The following is a 21252-nucleotide window of genomic DNA, read 5'->3' on the forward strand; positions in this document are numbered from 1 at the left end:
GCCGTAATTATGTTAAGCCCGCCCACCGACTCTATACACGATGTGATTGGCCTGACTAGAGTTTGGTTTTTCCTGCTCCGAAGTCTATTGAGAGTTGCTAGACTACACTCGCGGCAGATTAGATTTGCTGCCGCTATAGGGTGCGTCTAGATTTCTTGGCTAAACATTGCATTGTATGGGTCAAAAATTATACCCATTTTTCCAAATAATATAAATTATATTATTTTTCTTTTATGCCAAATATATTAAGTAAAGATCATGTTCGATGAATATATTTTGTAAATATCCTACTGTAAATATACAAAAAGTATTATTATTAGTTAGTAATATGCATGGCTAAGGACTTTAACAACTTTGGCTTAACAACTTTTAAGGAGATTTTCTCAATATTGAGATTTTTTTTACCCTCATTCACCCTCCAGATTTTCAAACGGTTGTATCTCTGCCAAATATTGTCAAATCCTAACAAACCATACATCATATTTATTCAGCTTTCAGATGTATTATCTCAATTTCACATTTTTGTCCCTTTTAAGGTTTTGTGGTCCAGGGTCACATATTTTAAAGTGCAATGTTTTTCTGTGATAAGTGAGCTGAGAGATGCTTTTCAGCATCATTACTCCAGTCTTTAGTGTCACACGATCCTTCAGAAATCATTCTAATATGCTTATGTGTTCTTCAAGTAACATTTCTTATCAATATTGAAAATGGTTGTGCCATTTCAGCATTTGACATTTGTATGAATGAAATGCTTTTGTGTGTCACTCTGTCTTTGCAGAAATGAAAGCCTCCTTGTGTCCTCCCTCTGTGCTCCAGTGTACATGGACCATGCTCATGAACACCCTCACCCTGCAGACCTGTCCCAGCATCCTCCTCCTCCTCATCATCAGACCTCACCTCATTGGGCCTCTCATCATGTCTCTCGTGCCTCTCCCACCCTCTCTCTCACCTGTTTTCCATGCGCTCGTCTTGTTTTTGTTTGTATGAATCAAGTCGTTCGGCTTTAAGACACTGAAAGCTGAACACCGTCATGTCATCTCAGGATGGCATATGGTCAGATTTTTCCTTTTTCATGAACATGTGTACCAAACCAAAAACTCTTGGAGATCAGTATTGTTGGAAGTCTAACTGACTGTGACTGACCTTGTCTCATGCTAGCCATAGATAAGCACACCTTTTTTGGTTTTAACCGTTGAAAAACTGAATTTTTAGGTATCAATGAAGACATTCCTCTGGTATAACTGACCGGTTGCGCAGTTCTATTACTACTCACTGCAACATGCCCTGGCCTTTAAAGACTGCTACAGTGAAGTAAAAAAATAAATGCATTCAGTATAACCAGTAAGCAGAACAATGAACTATGCAGAGGTACAAAGACTTTTGCTGCTAATTAGCTCATGCAAAAAATCCACTTAGCGAACTGCCAGCTTATCAAACCACAGCACTGGGTTACCCAACAGCACTGTTAGACTAAAGTGACTTATTTTGATTTAGTATGATGTGGTAATCTGCTGTGACGGTTGTGTTGATGTCAAAATTGAACACGGTGACAGGGGAAAATTAATAGGATTTAAAATAGTGCCTTAATATTTTTGAGATTTGAGTGAGGATTTGTAGATAATTGGTTTAATATTTTGTTTATTGATTTGAATGGTAAGGGTTGTTTTAAGACTAATTATGGACATTTGTTTGTGCATGCATGTGCAGATGTTAAATTCCCGGCAATAGGCTTGTTTTGTTTAAACCTAGGCCTTCAAAAACAATTTTTCACTGTTCTTGTCGAGTGTGAGTGTGAGTGTGAGTGTGAGAGAGATGATGTGTTGACCTTCCTGTCAAAACTTTCATCTTGATTTCAGACGTACATGTTATTTCTATATTATAAAAATGCTTCCTGTTGTATTTTTATTGTTTATTTTTAACCAAATTTTCTTTTATATTTTATTGTTCAAGCCTGCAGAATAGTAGTTTTCATTAAATATCAGGTCTTGTTTGTGAAAAAAAAGTAGCGAAAAAATAAAGTTGTTTTCAACGTTGGTGTATTTGTTGTCTTTTGTTTGTCTTATTGAAGATGAGTTGAAGTAATCAAGCCGTGTCCTGCGGTGGGATGTCATCTATAATGGATTTAAAAAATGTCTTACAATCTAAATGATACTTTGTTGATTGACCATGCAGTTTTATGGATTTTTTAATTTCATCACACTACAGGTTCATGTTATTTATTTTTATTATATTTTTTGTGTTTTTTTGTTTTTACATGTCGACAGTTTTTAAGTTTTAATCATTTTAATACTTTAACTTAAAAATAAAAATATAATGCTTTGGCACCTAGCTGAAATAAAAGGTTTACTTTTTATATTTCATTTTAATTCAGTTAATGTTTATTTTTTATTTTTAAGTAAGGAGTTTTTTTATTTTATTTTTAGTTAATATAACCGCAAGTTGGTGGTAACAGGGTGAATAGTAATGAGGTTAATTTAAAATTCACTGAAAATTACCCCTTTCAATTAGCCCCATCATCTACTTCCCAATCTGTATGTTCACATGCATATGCATTTGAATTCAAAAGTTCTAAATTTAGAGCTTCAATTTTTTTAGAATAAAAAAAAATTGTAGTAAACTAATTCGAATTTTAATCTAAATTAATTTAGAACTTAAAAGTAATTTAGTGGTTATCTCTCGAGAGGTTTTAGATAATTGAACATTCTGCTCAGTAAATTACAGCTACTACTAACTTTTTCAGTCTGGACAGATTGGGTAATAACCAATGACCTTGTTTAATTTCAATGCTTTCCGCTCGTTTCATATCACTTTCCTCAGAGTTCCCAGAGTCATATTTCATGTTTGAGGGTTTTGTGTCCTCTAGTTTGACATTTGCCCATCTTTAGTCCGAGGGGTCAGTTTTTGTCATTGTCTTGCAGTAAAAAGATCCCTGAGCTCAGTTCGACAACTCTCTTGTTACATGACTGACAAAAGGCCAGCACTTCTCGTTGTAACTATTCTCTTTCAGCACAAATGTAATGAAAGCATCTAGAGAAAGAAATACATCAGAGTAAAAGTTTCAATTTCCTCATCAAAATTAAGTTAACAGACATGGTTAGTCACCATGAAATCAAAATTGACAAATACATTTTTTTTAAATATATTGTAATAGTATTAACTTTAAATAAATTAAATTTCTTCCTCTTGCAAGAGCAACTTTCACTGATGATGTGTTTACTGGTGCAAGGATGGGACAACCTGTCCCTCACATGAGATTACTGTAATAGAAAAACAACGGTCCGATCAATTCCCGATGGACAACATTTTTTAACATTTCAAAATGTTCCTAGATTTTTTCTTGTTTAAGAAGTGGTTTGAATCAGATTTACATCACTATAACTTAAAGAACAGTATTTATACACCTCTGGTTTTCAGTTAAAGGTGGGGTAGGCATTTCTTTATAAATATGCTCTCTGTTACACTGGTTGGAACTCTTCACATTTTCACAATTAATTAGTGGTCTAAACATTATAACGTACATATATACACTATATTGTCAAACGTTTTGGGATGCCTGCCTTTACGTACACATGAACTTGAATGATATCCCATTCTTAATCTGTAGGGTTTAATGTGGAGTTGTCCCACCCTTTATACCCTTATAACAGCTTTAACTCTTCTGGGAAGGCTTTCCATGAGGTTTAGGAATTTGGGGATTTTTTTTCCCATTTTTCTAGAAGCGCAGTTGTGAGGTCAGGTACTGATGTTAGACGAGAAGACATGGCTTGCAGTCTCCGCTCTAATTCATCCCAAAGGTGTTCTACGGGTTGAGGTCAGGACTCTGTCTTTATGGACCTTGCTTTGTGCATTGTTCCGTGTTGGAAAAGGAACGGGCCATCCCCAAACTGTTCCCACAAAGTTGGGAGAATAAAATTGTCTAAAATGTCTTGGTGTGCTGAAGCATTTAGAGTTTAAGGGACCAAGTCCAACCCCTGAAAAAATAACCCACACACCATAATCCCCCCTCCACCAAGCTTTACACTTGGCAAAATGCAGTCAGGCAAGTATCATTCTCCTGGCAACAACCAAACCCAGACTCTGTCTGCCAGACAGAGAAGTGTGATTCGTCACTCCAGAGAACACGTCTCCACTGCTCTAAAGTCCAGTGGCAGCATGTTTTACACCACTGCATCCCACGCTTTGCATTGCACTTGGTGATGTCCTTCCTTGTGTCATGTCTGTCTGCATTTTTAGGTTTTTCTATTTGTACTGAAACATCCCACACATTCCATTAATACCTTTAGGATTTGTTACTTTTGTTTTTTTATTTCAACCACAAAACTCATTGAATCCAGTTAATTTTTGTGTGCATTCATTGTTCAAGTGTGATACAAGTCCTAGGGTTAATTGAATAATCCACTATCAATTTTGTTTTGTTTTTAACCAAAATGACTTGAGGGAAGGGTGAGGGTTAAATATCGTAGGTACTATCAGAAAGTCCCAGTAAACCAGAAGTTGCACATTATTTTATTTCAGTGCTGTGATGTATTTCCAAGTGAAATTGAATTTGAATAGAGGGCAGGGTTTTTCCTCTCCATCTCTCTGTATAGCAGACTATTGGTTGGAGGGGAGTGGTTAAGAATATTAAACCCACAGCCGTTTTTTCTATGGCTCTGTTCAAACCCAAGTCGTCAAACTGACATCATCTGAAATGTTTTACTTTTCATATTTTGATTAAACATGACCATGGAAAACTATTTTTTTCTGTGTATTAACTTGCACAGATTAATTGTTCACCCCAAGACCATGTAATGTTTGCTAACAAAGTAAATAAGGTTGAATTGATTTCATGAGGACTTTAAAGAGTGTGATGGATTGTAAGGTGATAGAATAGGCCTATTAGTTAAATGCACATGACCCTGTTAGGAAAAAAAAACACCATATGTTGGTTAGGTATGTTTTGAAGCATGACAGCTTGTTTGACCTGGTGTTTGCCGGTCCTTAGTTGGCCATGAGCTGGTTTAAACTGGTCCTGGGCTGGAGCTAGTTGACCACCACTTGACCAACTAGCTCATGACAAGCTCAAACCAGCGGCCATGCTTCAAAATATACCAAACCAGCATGGTTTTTTTTTTCAACAGTGAAAATCAGTATACTTTATAAACCAAACAGAACTTAATAGGTAACCAGTGTAGATATAAATTTGTGTATAAAAAGATTTCTAGAAGCTATATTTTGGGCGTGTATCTTGTTTATTGAGGATGCAGGACAGCCAGTGGATACAGTAATCCAGTCTAGAAGTCATGAATGTGTTAACTTTTCTTATTAGGCTAATGGTATGACTGGAACCTCCATTTCACGCGAGTATACAATATTATATGAGCATAGTTTATCTGTAAAACATTCGTAGGCAGGCCTAATGAGAAAAGAAATTGGATTGGTAGTGATTTATTCGTCGTACACTTGCTGCCCTCAAGCGGCGTGCAAGTGAAGTGCGCCTCGCATTGATTGACGGCGAGTGGCACCTCTATCCTCCTCTCAGGTGTCCGCTCTGTTGTGTAGTAAATAGAGCTCTCTTACTCACTGCAGCTCAGAGGAGACCTCGCTTATGGAGCGGTGACGCACTTTCGGTGAGTTCAGAACTACGTTTTCGGTATTCTTACTGCGTTTACCACAGTGTGATTTCCACAGTAATGTCGAACTCTGGGTGGGGATAAATTTTTTTATTGTGTTTCCAACATGTCCACTGGAATCAATGTATGCATGCATTGATGTGTCATTTTGTTCAGATGTGATTCTGTGAGTGAACGTGGAAGTGATTATGATTCTTTTAATGTTTTAAATGCAATATTGTGGTGTGTCCATTCCTATTAGAGACGAGTAGGCCCTCCTAATGTAATCCAGCTGTATAGCTCTCTAATAGGCTACATCTTCTTCCTCTAATCCATAATTTTACTTGTATGAAAATGTGATGCATCTTTTTCTCTCAGTCAGCAATCTGTATGTGATTTAGCTTGAAATGACAAATAAATCATTTGAACAGAGCAGGCATTTGACCAGCAAATAAATTATAGATCCCCACTTAGGTGAAACTCAATCTCACCCCTCTTGTTACTCTCTTTGCTTTCGTTGACGACCCCAATGCAGTTTCCCAGCATGCAGCAGGAGCTTTGGCTGAGGGCCCTTCTTGATACCTGCGTGTGCAATGAGATCGGCCGCTGCGCAAACACTCCCACCAAGACCGTCCGAGCAAGAACTCAAAAATGCCTTATCCAACAGCGCCGCAGGACACAACCACGTCTCCAACTCTAGCAGACCAGCACAGTCCAGAACAAAGACGTCCACAGACACAGTTAATTGCACTTCTTTGCATCATCATGGCCATAATCGAGGTGCGTTACTCTGCTTTTTGACAGACGGTGACATGAGAAGTGTGTCTTGTAGAATCTTGCAGAAATAACTTTTGTGTCTAAGAAAACGCAGATAAATGTGATACTGCCGAGGGCCCCTGGAACCTAAACAACCCGGTGAAAGCCTCAAGGAGCCACCAGGAGCTTCACAAAGAGCTGTTACTGGCCCACAAAAAGTAAGATCACAATGAAAATGGTCCAAATCAGACACAGGACCATTTATCTCTGTTCATGGAGACTTTTTTAAGTGGGTTAGTGAAATATTGATGAAGCCTTGTTCTCTCTCTCTCTGGTTTTTTGTGTCAGGCGGTCATGTGTGGACGCACAGGCTGCAATCGTACACCCTCCGGTATTATCAGCAGCCTGCGCTCAGGCCACGCTGTGTCAGACACTGCAATGATAGGCCTTCCTATCAGTGCTGCCAAGTCCTTTAGATAGAGACTACTGAAAAACTCAACTTCGGTCACTTTGAGAAATATGGGCTCAGAAATGGCTCTCAAATGCTGTGATGTCAATGGAGGGCAAAACTTTTGCGTTCCCCTAAGAAACTTTGCATTTGCTTGCTAAACTGGTGATGGGAATAATATAAGGAGGGAAGAAAAACTATATTGCAATACTTTTTCGAGGCAAACATGCAATGCAATACTTTTGTGAGGGAATGCAAAGTATTTTGGGGAAACTCTAAACTTTTGTGTGAAAATGATTTGATATATAGTTTCTTCCTCCTGTCTTATGTTTTCCTGTTATGGTGATGGGGATAAATTAGATGGGAGGAAACATGGTTTCAATCTTTTAGCATTCTCTCACAAATAATTTTGAGTTCACAGAGGAACTTGCCGTTTGCTCTGGATGGAAATAATAAACATTACATTTTTTGTTGTAACAAGTTTTGTGAGAGATTGTAAATATTTTGCGATGGAAATTGATCATATTAAATAATAAAATAAAAAAGGTTTTGCAAGAGATTATATGACAAGTTTCTCTGGGAACTCAAAATCTTTGCGAGAGAATGTTGAATTATTGAAATATTATTTTGAAATATTTTTCCTCTCATCTCATTTAAAAGGATTTGTGAGAGAGCCTTCCTATTGCATAACGTTATGATGCATAAAAGAAAGATTTCGCGTTTTCCTTAATTATTTCCACTATTTTTATGTCCAATATTTTATAATCTGCTAAATGTATAAATGTGAATGTATTTCACCTACATTATCATCAGTTGTTATGCTGTATATTTGGAAGTAGGATCAAAATTCTTGTTAATCAATCTTATTGTAGAAATAATTATTGGGGTTTGGATCCAGGATATCATTTTTTTGTCCTTATGGATGATAAACAGGCCTAATTTCTTCAACTACTTTATTATTTGTACGGTTATTATTATTAACTCTAAAAAATATTACAAATGACATTAAAGGGATAGTTCACCTAAAAATAAAAATGACCCCATGATTTACTCACCCTCAAGCCATCCTAGGAGAAGAATAGGATATTCTACTTTCAGACGAATAAAATCTGAGTTTTTTAAAAAGATATTCAAAAAATGTCCTGATCCCAGCATTATAATGGCAGTGAATGGTATCCCAAAATATGAAGCCCAAAAAAGTAAATCCATCCATTATAAACGTGCTCCACAATATTTAGCTTCAGCCAGACTGACTTCCGTATTCAGCGTACGGAAAAAGTATAACGTAGTGTAAAAAAAAAAAAGTGATGTCGGACGTTTTGAACTGTGAAGAAACACTTTTTACTTAAGTTGAATACGGAAGGCAGTCCACTGGAAGCTAGATATTTTACTTTAGAACATGTTAAATATGGATTTTATTTTATTTTTTTACACAAACACATTGTTTAGCTTCAGAAGGCATTTATCAACCCCCCAGAGCCGTGTGGATTACTTTTATAATGGATGGATACACTTTTTTGGGCTTAAAATATTGGGCTGCCATTCACTGCATTATAAAGCTTGGAAGAGCCAGGACATTTTTTCTTTTCTTTAAATAACTCTGATTGTATTTGTCTGAAAGAAGAAAGTCATTTACAGCTAGAATAGCTTGATGGTGAGTAAATCATGGGGTCATTACATTTTTTTGGTGAATTATCCCTTTAATTGCAATAAAGCTTACGTACAATATAAATATAAATATTAGTAAAAAAATGAGATTTAAATGAGAAATGGCCTTGGCAACTATCTGAAATTAAGTTTAAATTGAAGTACTTATATTAATAAAACTGAAATAAAAATAAAGCTAAATAGAAATATAAAAAAAGAATAAAAATGCACATAAGATGAATCATTTTAACTAAAATTACATGAAAACTAAAGCTTATTCAGAAAAAAAAGAAGAAAAAATGGCTAGTTCACCCAAAAATGACAATTCTGTCAACATTCACTCACCTCAAGTCAATTTGTTTCAACCCTGTATAAATTCACCATATGGAAAAAATACTATGTATATCAATCATATGTGTAAAATAACACTGGTAAAATGTTACTTTTATACCTGTTGTTTGTGCTTTGGCTCTTTGGGCGGGACAGAGGGCTGGTGGTGTGCTGTAAGCCGGAGCTTCAGACGGTTCTGGAGAGGAGGAAGAGAGCGCAGAGCCAGAGGGAGGAGGGCGAGCAGAGCAGGAGTCCTCTGGAGCAGGTGCTTCTCCAGCGTCAGCAGAAACATCAGGAGATGATGGTCAGCAGCCTCCTCAAGTCTAACCAAACGCACATGTTGAGATTTATTCCAATGTAGGAACAGTAACTGTAATAATACCTGATGGAAACTACTGTTTTAGAGTGTGAATTTCATCCGTTTTATTTGTCTGTTTTGTGTTGTTATGTCTCAGAAGGAGAAGGAAGAGGAGCAGAAGATCCACGAGGAGGTTCAGCTTATGGAGTTTGTGCGAGTGAGACAGAACCTGAAGAAAGTCCATACGGCTCTACAGAAGAACCTTCACTCCTGAATATAACAGGCACTGATCTGATTAAACACACTTCATTTTGAAATAAAGTACACAGTTTCATTATATCCATCGTGATTTTGTTATTAACCTTTTTCATACATTGTATTCTGTTACAGTTCAGTATACTCTTCATGTTGTGTTTTGCAATAATTTAATAATGTAAAAAAAAGAACAAGCCAACCAATGGCAATCATAGTTCCCTCCAAATATCATTATTACTGACACTTCAAATTAACATTTAAAGGTGCACTGTGTCAATTTTAGCGTCATCTAGTGGTGAGGTTGTGAATTGCAATGTCCATTGCTCACTCCTCCCTTTTGAAACGCATATAGAAGCTACGGTGGCCGCCCGGCATAGGACAAATATGTCTTCGTCTGAGAGCAGAGCGTAGCAAGAGCTCTGTAGAGCAGTGTTTAGGGCTACTGTAGAAACATGGCAGTGTAAAATGGTGACTCGTCTGTAAGGGGAACTGTGATGTATATAGACAGAAATGGCTCATTCTAAGGTAATAAAGGTAAAAATGATTCATTATGTGAGTTCTTTATACACCACTGAAAGCTAGTGGTCACACCATGGCGTTAAATCTGTTGTACTCCAACCTGATGGCACTGATCTACCTTCAAAAAAATGGATTTTAAATGCTGTACTGTCTCTATTTTAACATGGAATACTGCTTCAATTAAAAAATATATATTAGAAACAAATTGTGTATTATTTTCAATGGGGAAAATAGCTAATAAAATGGTTTACATATTGCATAGCATCATACAATTCCCTCAGAGTTCTAAATAATAATAAATAAATAAAGAATTTGAACAAAATATTACATTGGTTTTACTGAAAGTTTCATTTCAAGGCTTCGGTCACTCACTGGGTGTGAAGGAGCCAAGTGTGACTGTGACTCCTAAATGAAGAGGCCCAGAGGGTACTACAACGATTCTACCATGGTACATGCTCAAACTATGAGAACGATCATTTTGGTTTGAAAGTATTAATAAATATTATAAAATCAGTCTAGAACGAACCATTCAAATTGTATTAAATAAACATTATTTAACTATCAAATACCTTTCTAGCAAAAGCTTAGAGTTCACCCAAGATAAAACAAAAATGCTTTATTGTGCATCTACCTCCATTTGTTATAAAGCTCCATCAGCATTCTGCTCTCGAACATATGCGCGTGTTTTGCTTGCACGAGCCTCCGCTCCTAACACACGCCTTTGCCTGTTTCCTGGCCTGTGATTGGATGAGCGGAGAAGGAGCTGGCGAATGATTTTAGGAAAGCGGAATAAACAGGAGCCTCTCAGCTGGTCTGGATGTTGGTTTGGTCATATGATGTGCCGTTTTTACTGCCTCTGCAAAATTAAGGAAGAGTCGATTTAACAGCGCGTTTATTTTCACTGTCACTAAAAAAGAAGCTCGTTTTAAAAGCAGTGAAACACAGAAGGTGGGATTTCTTCATCTGAAAAAATTGGTGAGTAGTTTTGAAGTGTTTTGCAAGCAGGGAAATGCCGAGACGACGCAAGTTTAGACATGATCTGTTTTTTTTCCTCGTGAAGTTGTTGTTCCAGTTGCAGTCAATGAAGTGTCACTGTCAGATATCACAGATAGTTCCGTAAATCAACATTTAGTAGTCTCCAAACAGTGGCCTTTCCTTCTAACGTTAAAGGCGTTTAGCGCATTCAAGCAGATGATATCATGCACTAATCACACGCTTCTGTTTAATCAATGACTTGAACAGCTGGCAGTGCATCTCTTTAGTTCCGTTAGCCTGTACTCATCTAAAACTATTGAGTTCCCTTTCAGGTAGCCTATAGCAGTCACCATGCTGTCTGTTTAACGTGTACATTGTGCTTTATTGAAATGTAACTATGCTTTGAAGTCAGAATAGTCAAGCAACTTGTCAATACAGGCACCAAACGGAATAGCAAAACTAAATAAATTAATAATAATTAATTCAACACACACACACACACACACACACACACACACACACACACACACACACACACACACACACACACACAGGTGGTTAAATAAGTTGGCAGGTGGAATAATTAAGATTCTAATGCCAAAGTCTTATGCTCATCAAGGCTGCATTTATTTAATATACATAATACATTTAATATCAAAATACATTTTAAATCACAATGGGGTAATGCAGAGCCATACAAAAACACTTGAATCTATAAAAAAAAAACAATCAAAAATCAATCATAAACCTAATACATCAAGTATCCTTTTCAGCAGCTGAGATGTCAGCTTTATGATTGTTTTGTATAGAAGTCAGAGAGTCATTAAAAACATTTAAGTCGGTGAAAAATAACCATTTTGTCATCATATTGTACAGTCAACATACATTTTGCTTTATGTACATGATATTTCCCAAATACAATAAGAATTTTAATTATATTATCCATTTCCAACAAACCGGTGTCACAATACATAAATGTCACAATTCACCAGTGTGAATGCCATTCACCACCAGAGGGCACTACAGCCCCGACTGTCCTTCTATCATAGACTACATTACCCATAATCCTTTGACCGTACAAATTAGCACTCAATGGTTACACCTGTGTCGCATTACCTCGGTCTATAACTTGTTCACTGTCATTCACTGCAAAGTCTTGGTTAGTGTTATGCTGCCTTTCTGAGCAGTTTCCCTGGTTTCATGTTTCTTGGTTCGTTGGATTATGGGTAATGCAGTCTGATTAAATGACAGTCCGGGTTGGAGTGCCCTCTGGTGGTGACCACGGGCACGCACACTGGTTGATTGTGACCATAAACAAGATCGGGTCTATACAGTAGCAGTTATAGTGACACACTTGTTAAAATTTTAAAAAGAAAACAGACACTTGGGACCAAAATAATTTGGTATGATTACAACTGAAAAATAAATGCAAGATTGTTTCAGTCTCCTCTTTACAAAAAACAGCATAATGCCAAAAACCCCTTTATATTATATTATATTTATATTTTTAAAGTGAGTTTCTTTGACTTCATTAGGAATTGCATATTTATTTATATCTGACCAGAGATTCTGAAAACAGAAGGGATGATAATCCTGTTTCCACGTCACCATTGCCTTAGGTGAAATACTTTTTTTCTTTAGTTAAGATTTTCCTAATATAAATATTATTACATTTGTGGAATGTTCCCCAACAATGAGAGACGGTAGAGAACCAATTACAGGATTATACATCTTTTCATTTTTGATAAGTTTTGGCGGAAATACAGAAAATTAGTTCAAAATATTCTTACTAAGATACATTTGTCCCAAGATTATTAATATATTCAGTATAATTCTATAGGTCACATGACTGATTTTCAGTCTCTAACAAAAATTAAACCTTTGTTAAATCAATCACTCCTTGTCTTGTTTTTGATTAATATATATTGATTAATCCAAATAACAGAAGAATGGGGAGAAATTGGGAGTTTACAATTTCCACGCATCCAAAGCTTGTTTGTGAGTTTAGAGTTTGGTGCATTTAAAATCATATACAAGTAAAAAATGTATTAATAAAAAAACAAAAAAAAGTAAGTCAACCACATTTTTTTATTAGCTTGGGGATACAGAACTATGGACAATTATTCTCACAAAGACAGTGCTTGATCCAGTTCATTTGAAATATATTAGAAATAGTATAAACATCAAAAGCATTAAACCTCAGTCTGATGCTCTTCTAATTATAGTTTTCTTTTTTATCACTCTGTCTTGCCTCTGCAGATAACATTTTTTTGTCAACTGCAGCATTTTAGACATTTTAACATACACATTTTAGAATACAGAGATGATGCAGGATATAGAAGTCTTCTATACTATACAAGAGATCCCATCAGCCTTGGAAATCAGTACATGACCTTGAATAGATAAATGTATTTGGAGCCAACTGTTATTTTAAATATTTCTTATTTTGTAATCTTTGTGGAAATATGGTCTGTAATTCTCTCTGAGGCTGATTTGCTAATTACAACACCCAAGGATCTAACAACCTGTCTCACTCTTTCGCCCTATTTTACTCTAAGCGCATGTTCTGAGCCTTTTCAGGGTGTATAGGGCCCTTAGACTGATTCGCCGATGGACCTGAGGCCTCAGAGAACGAGTTTAGTGCCTCTGGATTAACAGGGACTTGATCTTTGTTCATAAAAATAAACAAGTGTTATTGGCAAGTTGACTAATAGTTAAAGTAAAATCTCCTATCTCAATACCTCTAAATATTGTCACTGTACATTGCTTCCAAAATAAAGATTCAGCTACTAATAAAAAATAAAAACAGAAAATAGGGCATCCCTGTCTAATGCCTCTCTGGATAACAAAGAAAGAAGAAAAAACGCTACTTAAAATATTATTATAAAATGTGCATCATATTTGTAAAGGTTGGGCCAAAAACAAACTGACGTTGGGCCTTATTCATGAAATTATGCTTAACGTTATCGAAAGCCTTATGAAAATCTGAAAGCTAATAAGACCTTCATCATTTAGCAGATCTGAATAATCTAGAAGGATTAACACCAGTCTAATATTAAAATATTTCTTCCCTTCATAAATCCAGACTGGTTGACACGCATGATTTCCTCCAAACATGGTTTTAAACAAATTGGCATATCATTTCTTATTATAATCAATGTTGAAAACAAATGCTTAATATTTTTGTGGAAACCATAATCCCACCCCCAAACTATGCCATTGGTTAAAGGGTGGCAGAGAGCTGCCTCCTAGCTTTCTGATTGGCTTAAATGTGCAGCCTGTGGTCTATTTTGATTTCTGTATGGTAGTCTAGTAGGGGCATGTGGTTGTTATGCTTAGTATTCATAAATAAAATTGCATTTCAAATATATCACACTAAATCAAATGCCTAAATGCTTTTTTTAGAGAATTTAACAAGGTAAACAGAATTATCTTCTCATTGGTGTTTTATTGATTATTCACTCAGTTTAGTATATTATACCAAACTGAATAGTTGACTGACAAAATATATCAAGATATAAATATTGATTTATTGACAAAGAGCAAAGGGTCGTTTTTAACATCACAGGATCACTTTGATGGCTGCAATGTCTAAATTTCGAAACTCTTCCTCCTATAAAACAACCATTATATGCGTGACTCTAAATGTGACTTGTCTTAAGGAACAATGAGCGCAGCACTGCTGGAACAGTATCGAGAGAGAATCCGGACTGAACTGGACAGAGTTGTGGATTTCTGGCTGAAGTATTCCCATGACAAAGAACACGGGTAAAAATGATTCACATTTTATGCATGGCTTCCGCAGCGTTTCTCCTCTAATTCTCTAAATATCTAATTGGATGTTGAAATATTTGCATTCTGTAAGCCTGAAGGATTAATATACATAAATGCTGAAGCACTGAAAATGTCCTTAACACTGAACCCTGAGGGACACCCATCGTTCAAACAGTGTTCATAAGAGTTTTTGCTAAACAATGCTGGACCAAAATATGTTATTTTAAAAGTTAATTTTAGTTTCACATGTGGATTAAATATTATGCCCTTGTTCAATGTTTGATTCATTATATTGACTTTAGTGGATTTTTTAACTGCCTTGGAAAAGATGGGAAGGTCTACGATGAGCTGAAATATGTGTGGTTACAGGGGAGACAGGTAAGAGTTGTTCCACATTTTTCATGTTCTAATAACAAATGATTTATATAATAATCATTAGCTGATGAAATGTTATTTTGTTGAATAAAAGCTGTGTTAAGTGAGTGTCTGATCCACCAGGTTTGGATGTACAGCAGGCTGTATCGTACAATGGACAGATTTCACAAACCTGACATTCTGGAGGCTGCTAAATCAGGTTTGTGATTTTAGTTCTCTCATTTGCTCAATCTATCTATAAACATACACTAGCAAACAAAAGTCTGTGCACACTTTTTTTGTTGTTGTTGAAAGAAATGAATACTTTTACTCATTAAAAGTCTACATTAAAATGATTAAAAGGGACAGTGAAGACTGTTACATTGCAAAAAATAATTGTTTTATTACATTTTTTAAAGAATCCTGAAAAAAAAAAACATTTATCATGGTTTCCACAAAAATATTAAGCACCATAACTGCGTTCAACATTGATAATAATAAGAAATTATATAAGGTTTACTGGGCACCAAATCCTCATATTAGAATGATGTCTGAAGGATCATGTGACGATTGGAGTAATGATGCTCTATTCAGCTTTATCATCACAGGAATAAATTACATTTGAAAATATATTTAAATAAAAACAGTTATTTTAAATGAAATTATTCTTAGTATTACCGATTTACTGTTTTTGTGCTCAAATTAGTGCATTATTGTTAAAAAAATTCATACAGACCCAAACTTCTTAAAGTTTGCAAAATGTTAATAAAATAAGAGATGTCATAAAAATGTATGTATGTATTTTTTATTTAGTATTGGCCTAAAGCTACACATATAGTAATCAAAGAGCAGAAATAATATCTGAATTGAAAGGTTAACATATGTTAATGTGTGTATGTATTGTGTGTTTTTTTTTAAAGAATGTAATGTTTTCTCTTATTTTCTCCAGCATTTGATCTTTGATCCTGGTACTCACACACATGCGCAGTGTTATCGTGTTACATCAGATATTGTTGAATTTCAGGTGCTGCATTTCTGCAGAAGTTTGCTCGAGTTCCGGCTTCCAGTGGCCCGGGGAAATGTGCGTTCTGCCTGACGAGAGATGGTCGAGCGGTGAAGGTTCAAAGGACCATATTCAGCGAGTGTTTTTATGTGATGGCCATGGACGAGCTGTCCAGGATTACTCAAGACAAAGAGATGCAGGTTAAACTGTCAATCACACCTAGAAATTAAACTGGGGACAATTATCATGACGCATCTTATGTCAGTTAGTTTGTGCTTAAAGGCACAATATGTAAGATTTTTAGATTAAAATATCCTAAAACCTCAAGAACAGTGTTATATATTTTGTAGACTGAATTTTTTTAAATTAGCAATTTTAACCAGGACACGGATTGCATATTGTGCAATGCTTATCAATGGCATCATACCCACGTTCCCCTCGATTTCAAGTTTTATTTTATAGAAACCATGGCAACACCAAAGACACTTTAATATATTATGTGTTTTATTAGACAGATGAGCAACTGTTTAGATACATCCATTAACAGAAAAATAATGATTTGTTAACGAAATCAACACAGTTAGTCTTATTTTTTAAATGTAGTTTTCTTGATTGAACGCACAGACAATCGCTCCAGCGTTCTCGTTCTGCTCCAACAGCTTTCAGCTCCAACCTGCTTCATACTACAGTAACATTAAGACATCTTTAAAACATTAGCTCATCCATAAATATAATTTCTGCTTGAGTCTCATGGGATTCTTTTCCACCCTCTGTTGCTGTGAAGAACTCCCATAATTCCACAAAATCCAGGCTTCGTGAAGCTACGCCTGTTTTGACCTCTAGTGGTGCAAATTACATATTGTACCTTTTAATATTTTTTTTATTAAAAAGTGAAAACCTTTCAGTGACTTAGGCATACTGTATTTTCTTTTGCATTTTCTTTAATGTAATGGTATGTTTTATTCTTGTTCTCATCAGGCAGATGCTGAGAGCATGATGGATCAGCTGATATTCTGGGTCCAGACTGATTCATCAGGTCTTGGCCGTCCTCAACTTCCTGGTGATCCACCTGTCAACAGTATGGCTGTTCCCATGATGCTCTTGTGCCTGGTAGATCAGCTGACGGAGGGTAGGACTGATGTTGCGGAAAAGTATAAAGACCTAAGCAGATGGTGTGTGGAGAGAATATTACAGCATATACAGGTGAGCAAACAGAATATAAGCTAAAAGGACAACTCCGGTGAGAAATGAACCTAGGGGTAATTAACAGATGGTTACAGAGTAGATCGTTCTCTGGGATGCGTTTTCATGGAAATCGAATGTAAAGAGTTTTATCTTTAAAAACAGATTAGCTTATAACACTAGTCTATGGGGCACAGAGTAGACACAGGGTGGTAAAATTAAATCGCTAGTTAATACCACTAACAAGGCTCAAAATAGCCTCACACTAACACAGTAGCATAATGAGGGTCCCTACATGCAAACCGAAGCATTGAGAACTTTGTAAGAGTACAAACAGTTTAATAGGAAAACACTTTATAAACATAGTGCATTACACGTTCACGGACAGGCGCCGTCTTGGAAAACAGTCTCGACTCATCGAGCCACGTGCGCTCTGCTAAGTGATGAACTGTGACTTGGAATCTCATATGGTCCGTTGTTTCCGGAAGAAAACACTGAACACAACAGAGAAAATAAATAAATAAAACTAAAAATGTCCATGTTATTACATTTCACAAACTTAATTCCTATCGACCAGCTCACTTAGAACAGCGCTCGTGGATCGATTAGTTGAGACTGTTTTCCAAGATGGCGCCTGTCCGTGAACGCGTAAGGCACTATGTTTATAAAGTATCTTCTTATTAAACTGTTTGTACTTTTACAAACTTCTCAATGCTTCGGTTTGCATGTAGGGACCCTCATTATGCTACCGTATTAGTGTGAGGCTATTTTGAGCCTTGTTAGTGTTATTAACTAGCGATTTAATTTCACTACTCTGTGCCCCATAGACTAGTGTTATAAGCTAATCTGTTTTTAAAGATAAAACTCTTTACATTCGATTTTCATTGAAACGCATCCCAGAGAACGATCTACTCGGTAACCATCTGTTAATTACCCCTAGGGTCATTTCTCACCGGAGTTGTCCTTTAAGCGGCCTTTAGCGCATCAGATAAACTAATGAAAATTCTGAGATAATGGAAGCACTGTGATACGTTACACTAAATCCTTTCATCTCAGAGAGATGGAAAAGCCATTTTGGAAAACGTCACACTGAATGGAAAGGAACTTCCTGGCTGTCAAGGCCGGGTTCAGAACCCTGGTAAGTGATCATTTCAAACCGTACTGCCACAGCCTTCCCTATAAACTCAACATCCTTTACTTCCTGTGACGTCTCTTTCTAGGTCACGCTCTGGAGGCCGGCTGGTTCCTGCTGCAGTATGGGCTGACAAAAGGAGACGTGCAACTGCAGAAGACGGCCGTGGATAAGTTCATGGAGATCCCGTTCCACACTGGATGGGACAAACAACATGGTGGCCTTTTCTACTTCCTGGATGTAGACGGTCATTGTCCGACTCAGGTTAGATTATAGCCATGATTTCAGATGTAGGGGAAATCTGGGTTAACTTTAGTGACCTCCGAATATTTAAAAAATATCTAGTTCTCTAATGAAACTTTAGATGGCTTACGCTAATGGTTCCTTAAATGGATAGTTCACCCAAAAATGAAAATGCCATCAAAAATGATGTCATCATTTCCTCTAGGGATGTCTAAAACAGTAGCCTAAAATAGGGGGTTTCAAACTTTATGAAGCCAAGGCCCCCCAGATATGACCCTTTTATGAGGGACCCTCTTCCTAAAATCCATCTCTATATTTGTATGTATAAAAAACATTTAACCGTTAGATAAATGGTAAACGTAACATCAACACAACATATTGTTTCCAAACTTAAAAATGGCTATACGTAATGCTGGATGTATAAACCTGAAGAAGAACATTTTCAATAAGATTTATTTGTATAAGCAACATTTTACAATAAATGTATGTAAGCAGCTAATGTTCAGGGATGTGATGCTGAGGAAATTTTCTCACGGAATTTTTTATCTTTTTATTCACTGAAAATTTCTGGGGACCCCTCAGAACCTTCTGGAGGACCCCTGGGGGTTCCCGGACCCAAGTTTGAAAACCCCTGGCCTAATATATTTGTCAATGTCCTCAACTTAAACCAAACTTTTATTCTGACGGGCTGTCGAGAAGACCTTTGTCTTCGTGTGCGTGTTTATATGCATAGTTTTTCTCAAATGAAACAGTTTCGCATGAAGTGCATTTTGATGTTCACAGACACTATATCGGCTAGTCTGGAGCCCTGCGCTGATATAAACACGGAAGTGACAGAAAGCAGCTGCCTTTTAGTGGGTAGTGAATTTACTTGGTACTACAGAAATGCTGGTATCGTGAAATTTTCTAAATTTCAGTACTGATTTGATACCTAAGTAACGGTACTTGTAATATCCCTCATTTCCTCACCCTCAAGTTGTTCCAAACCTGTACAGGTTTCTTCCTTCTATTAAACAGACGATATTTTAAAGATATTCGATATGATTTGTTTGACCTACCCTAAGGACCCATCAGCCTGCGCCATCCAGTTAGTCAGACCTAGCCATCACTATGGCATAAGCTCATTGGCCACAGCTGATTCTGCAGCCAATAGTTTGCAGTGCACTTTTAGAAACCTGTCTAGATCTGCTGCAGGTCATTTCATGTTTTCCATTTGCATCATACATGCTCACCTCCTCATGTCTGTGTGTACAGTTAGAATGGAATATGAAGTTGTGGTGGCCTCACTGTGAAGCTCTGATCGCCTACCTGATGGCCTACAGCCACACCAGAGAGCCTGCGCTGCTGGAGCGATTCAAACTCATCTACGACTACACCTTCAGACATGTAAGACATGCATCACAGAGACATCATGTAATACGTTACGGAATGGGTGTAAGTGTCAGCTGTTTGTATCTTCGTTCCAGTTTTCTGATGAGAAACACGGCGAGTGGTTTGGATATCTGAGTCGTCAGGGAGAGGTTGTGCTGGATTTCAAAGGAGGACCCTTCAAAGGTGTGCACTTTCAGGAAACCACTTTCCATCATTGTCAACTTCATGCTAGCCTGCTGTAGTTTGTGTGAACATTTTTTAGCCAAAATGAATGTCTTATTTGAGCAGCAGAGCATCTTATATTCCTAATCAATTAATTATTAGCTACACAGGCATTGAAAAGGTTTAGGGTCAGTCATATTTTTTTAGTCGTTTGTTTGCAAAGGCTGCATTTATTTGATCAAGAACTGCAGTACAACCGTAATATGAAAAACAAATCTTTACCATAACTTTTGATCAATTTAATGCATCCTTGCTGAAAAAAAAGGATTTCTTTGAAATGGTACGGACCCCAAACTTGTGAAACTGTACACTTTGAAATAGTCAAGTTTATCATATAGTTTTTTGTATTTAACATGACATGTAATCTTTTGCACAGGGTTCTTCCACGTTCCTCGGTGTCTCTTCATGTGTGAGAAGCTTCTGGATGGTCTTCTTGAAAAGCAGGAGTCTTGAACTTGCACTATTTAGCACTATACACTTTTCATTATACAGTTTAAATTACACTTATATTGTCGAATTGTATTACGGGTTTATATTTTGTTTTATTAATTTTTAAGTGCCATTTTTAAGCCATTAATCTAACACGTGAATGAAAAAGGGACCATAGTTTATTTTTTTGATTGAATGATTTCTAGCCATGATCTGTACTGTGTACACAAGTTGGAGACTCATTGAGTTCATCTCAAAGGGAATTGTTGATAAGTTAAATTCAGCTACATGATAATCATAAGCATGTTTATAAATCTTGAAAACGACTCCTCTATGATCACTGTGCTGCCTCGAGTGCCTTTACATGTTATTTTCAACACTAATGTGTAGAATTCTTTTTTTAAAGACATTCCAACAGCTCTGAATAAATTGACATGTTTACTGAAATGGCTTTACTTTTTTCTTAGTACAGCACTTTTTTGCTGAGGGTAAATGTAAGTAAAGCTCACACTGACTGATATACATGAAGGCTGTAAGGTGTCTTGCTCACTGGCACACTAGACCTCAATCTAGACTTCAATTATATTTCATACTTCATTTTCTATTTGTTCTTTTTATGTTACCGAGTGTATATTATCTAACATAAGTTCCTTGTGTAATTGCCCTTAGCCTGTTGATTTTTGCTCATGGTATTCAGCCACAATGAAATGCTTTGCAATAAGA

General features: G+C 36.5%; 3 protein-coding genes across 10 annotated transcripts in view; all 3 read left to right on the forward strand.

The window, feature by feature from the left end:
* The window catches only part of zgc:162200 (uncharacterized protein LOC558638 homolog), a 30846-nt gene extending 28807 nt beyond the window's left edge, over positions 1-2039 (forward strand). For all 3 annotated transcript variants that reach the window (XM_067413275.1, XM_067413274.1, XM_067413276.1), the window contains one exon: positions 779-2039. In XM_067413275.1, coding sequence (XP_067269376.1) covers positions 779-784 — 6 coding nt within the window. In that variant the 3' untranslated portion in view covers positions 785-2039. The remainder of the gene's footprint in view (positions 1-778) is intronic.
* Positions 2040-5446: 3407 nt separating this feature from the next.
* si:ch211-218o21.4 (protein FAM107B) lies at positions 5447-9409 on the forward strand. Of its 6 annotated transcripts, none has more exons than XM_067412553.1 (5): positions 5447-5609; positions 6127-6371; positions 6454-6565; positions 8920-9129; positions 9228-9409. In XM_067412553.1, exons 2-5 carry the CDS (start codon positions 6185-6187, stop codon positions 9289-9291), a joined length of 573 nt encoding a protein of 190 aa, XP_067268654.1. In that variant the 5' UTR covers positions 5447-5609; positions 6127-6184; the 3' UTR covers positions 9292-9409. The 6 variants fall into 6 exon arrangements, with proteins under 6 accessions (XP_067268654.1, XP_067268655.1, XP_067268658.1 ...); XM_067412554.1 differs by having other exon boundaries at positions 8920-9076; positions 9231-9409; XM_067412557.1 differs by having other exon boundaries at positions 6463-6565; positions 8929-9076.
* A 1222-nt stretch (positions 9410-10631) lies between these two features.
* renbp (renin binding protein) lies at positions 10632-20975 on the forward strand. The gene is made up of 11 exons (XM_067413286.1): positions 10632-10819; positions 14482-14587; positions 14896-14971; positions 15092-15167; positions 15972-16150; positions 16929-17153; positions 18189-18270; positions 18353-18528; positions 19762-19893; positions 19974-20061; positions 20477-20975. Exons 2-11 carry the CDS (start codon positions 14487-14489, stop codon positions 20551-20553), a joined length of 1212 nt encoding a protein of 403 aa, XP_067269387.1. The 5' UTR covers positions 10632-10819; positions 14482-14486; the 3' UTR covers positions 20554-20975.
* Positions 20976-21252: the final 277 nt, after the last annotated feature.

Source organism: Pseudorasbora parva, chromosome 13 (assembly GCF_024679245.1).
Source record: "Pseudorasbora parva isolate DD20220531a chromosome 13, ASM2467924v1, whole genome shotgun sequence".
In the NCBI taxonomy this organism is placed as follows: Eukaryota; Metazoa; Chordata; class Actinopteri; order Cypriniformes; family Gobionidae; genus Pseudorasbora; species Pseudorasbora parva.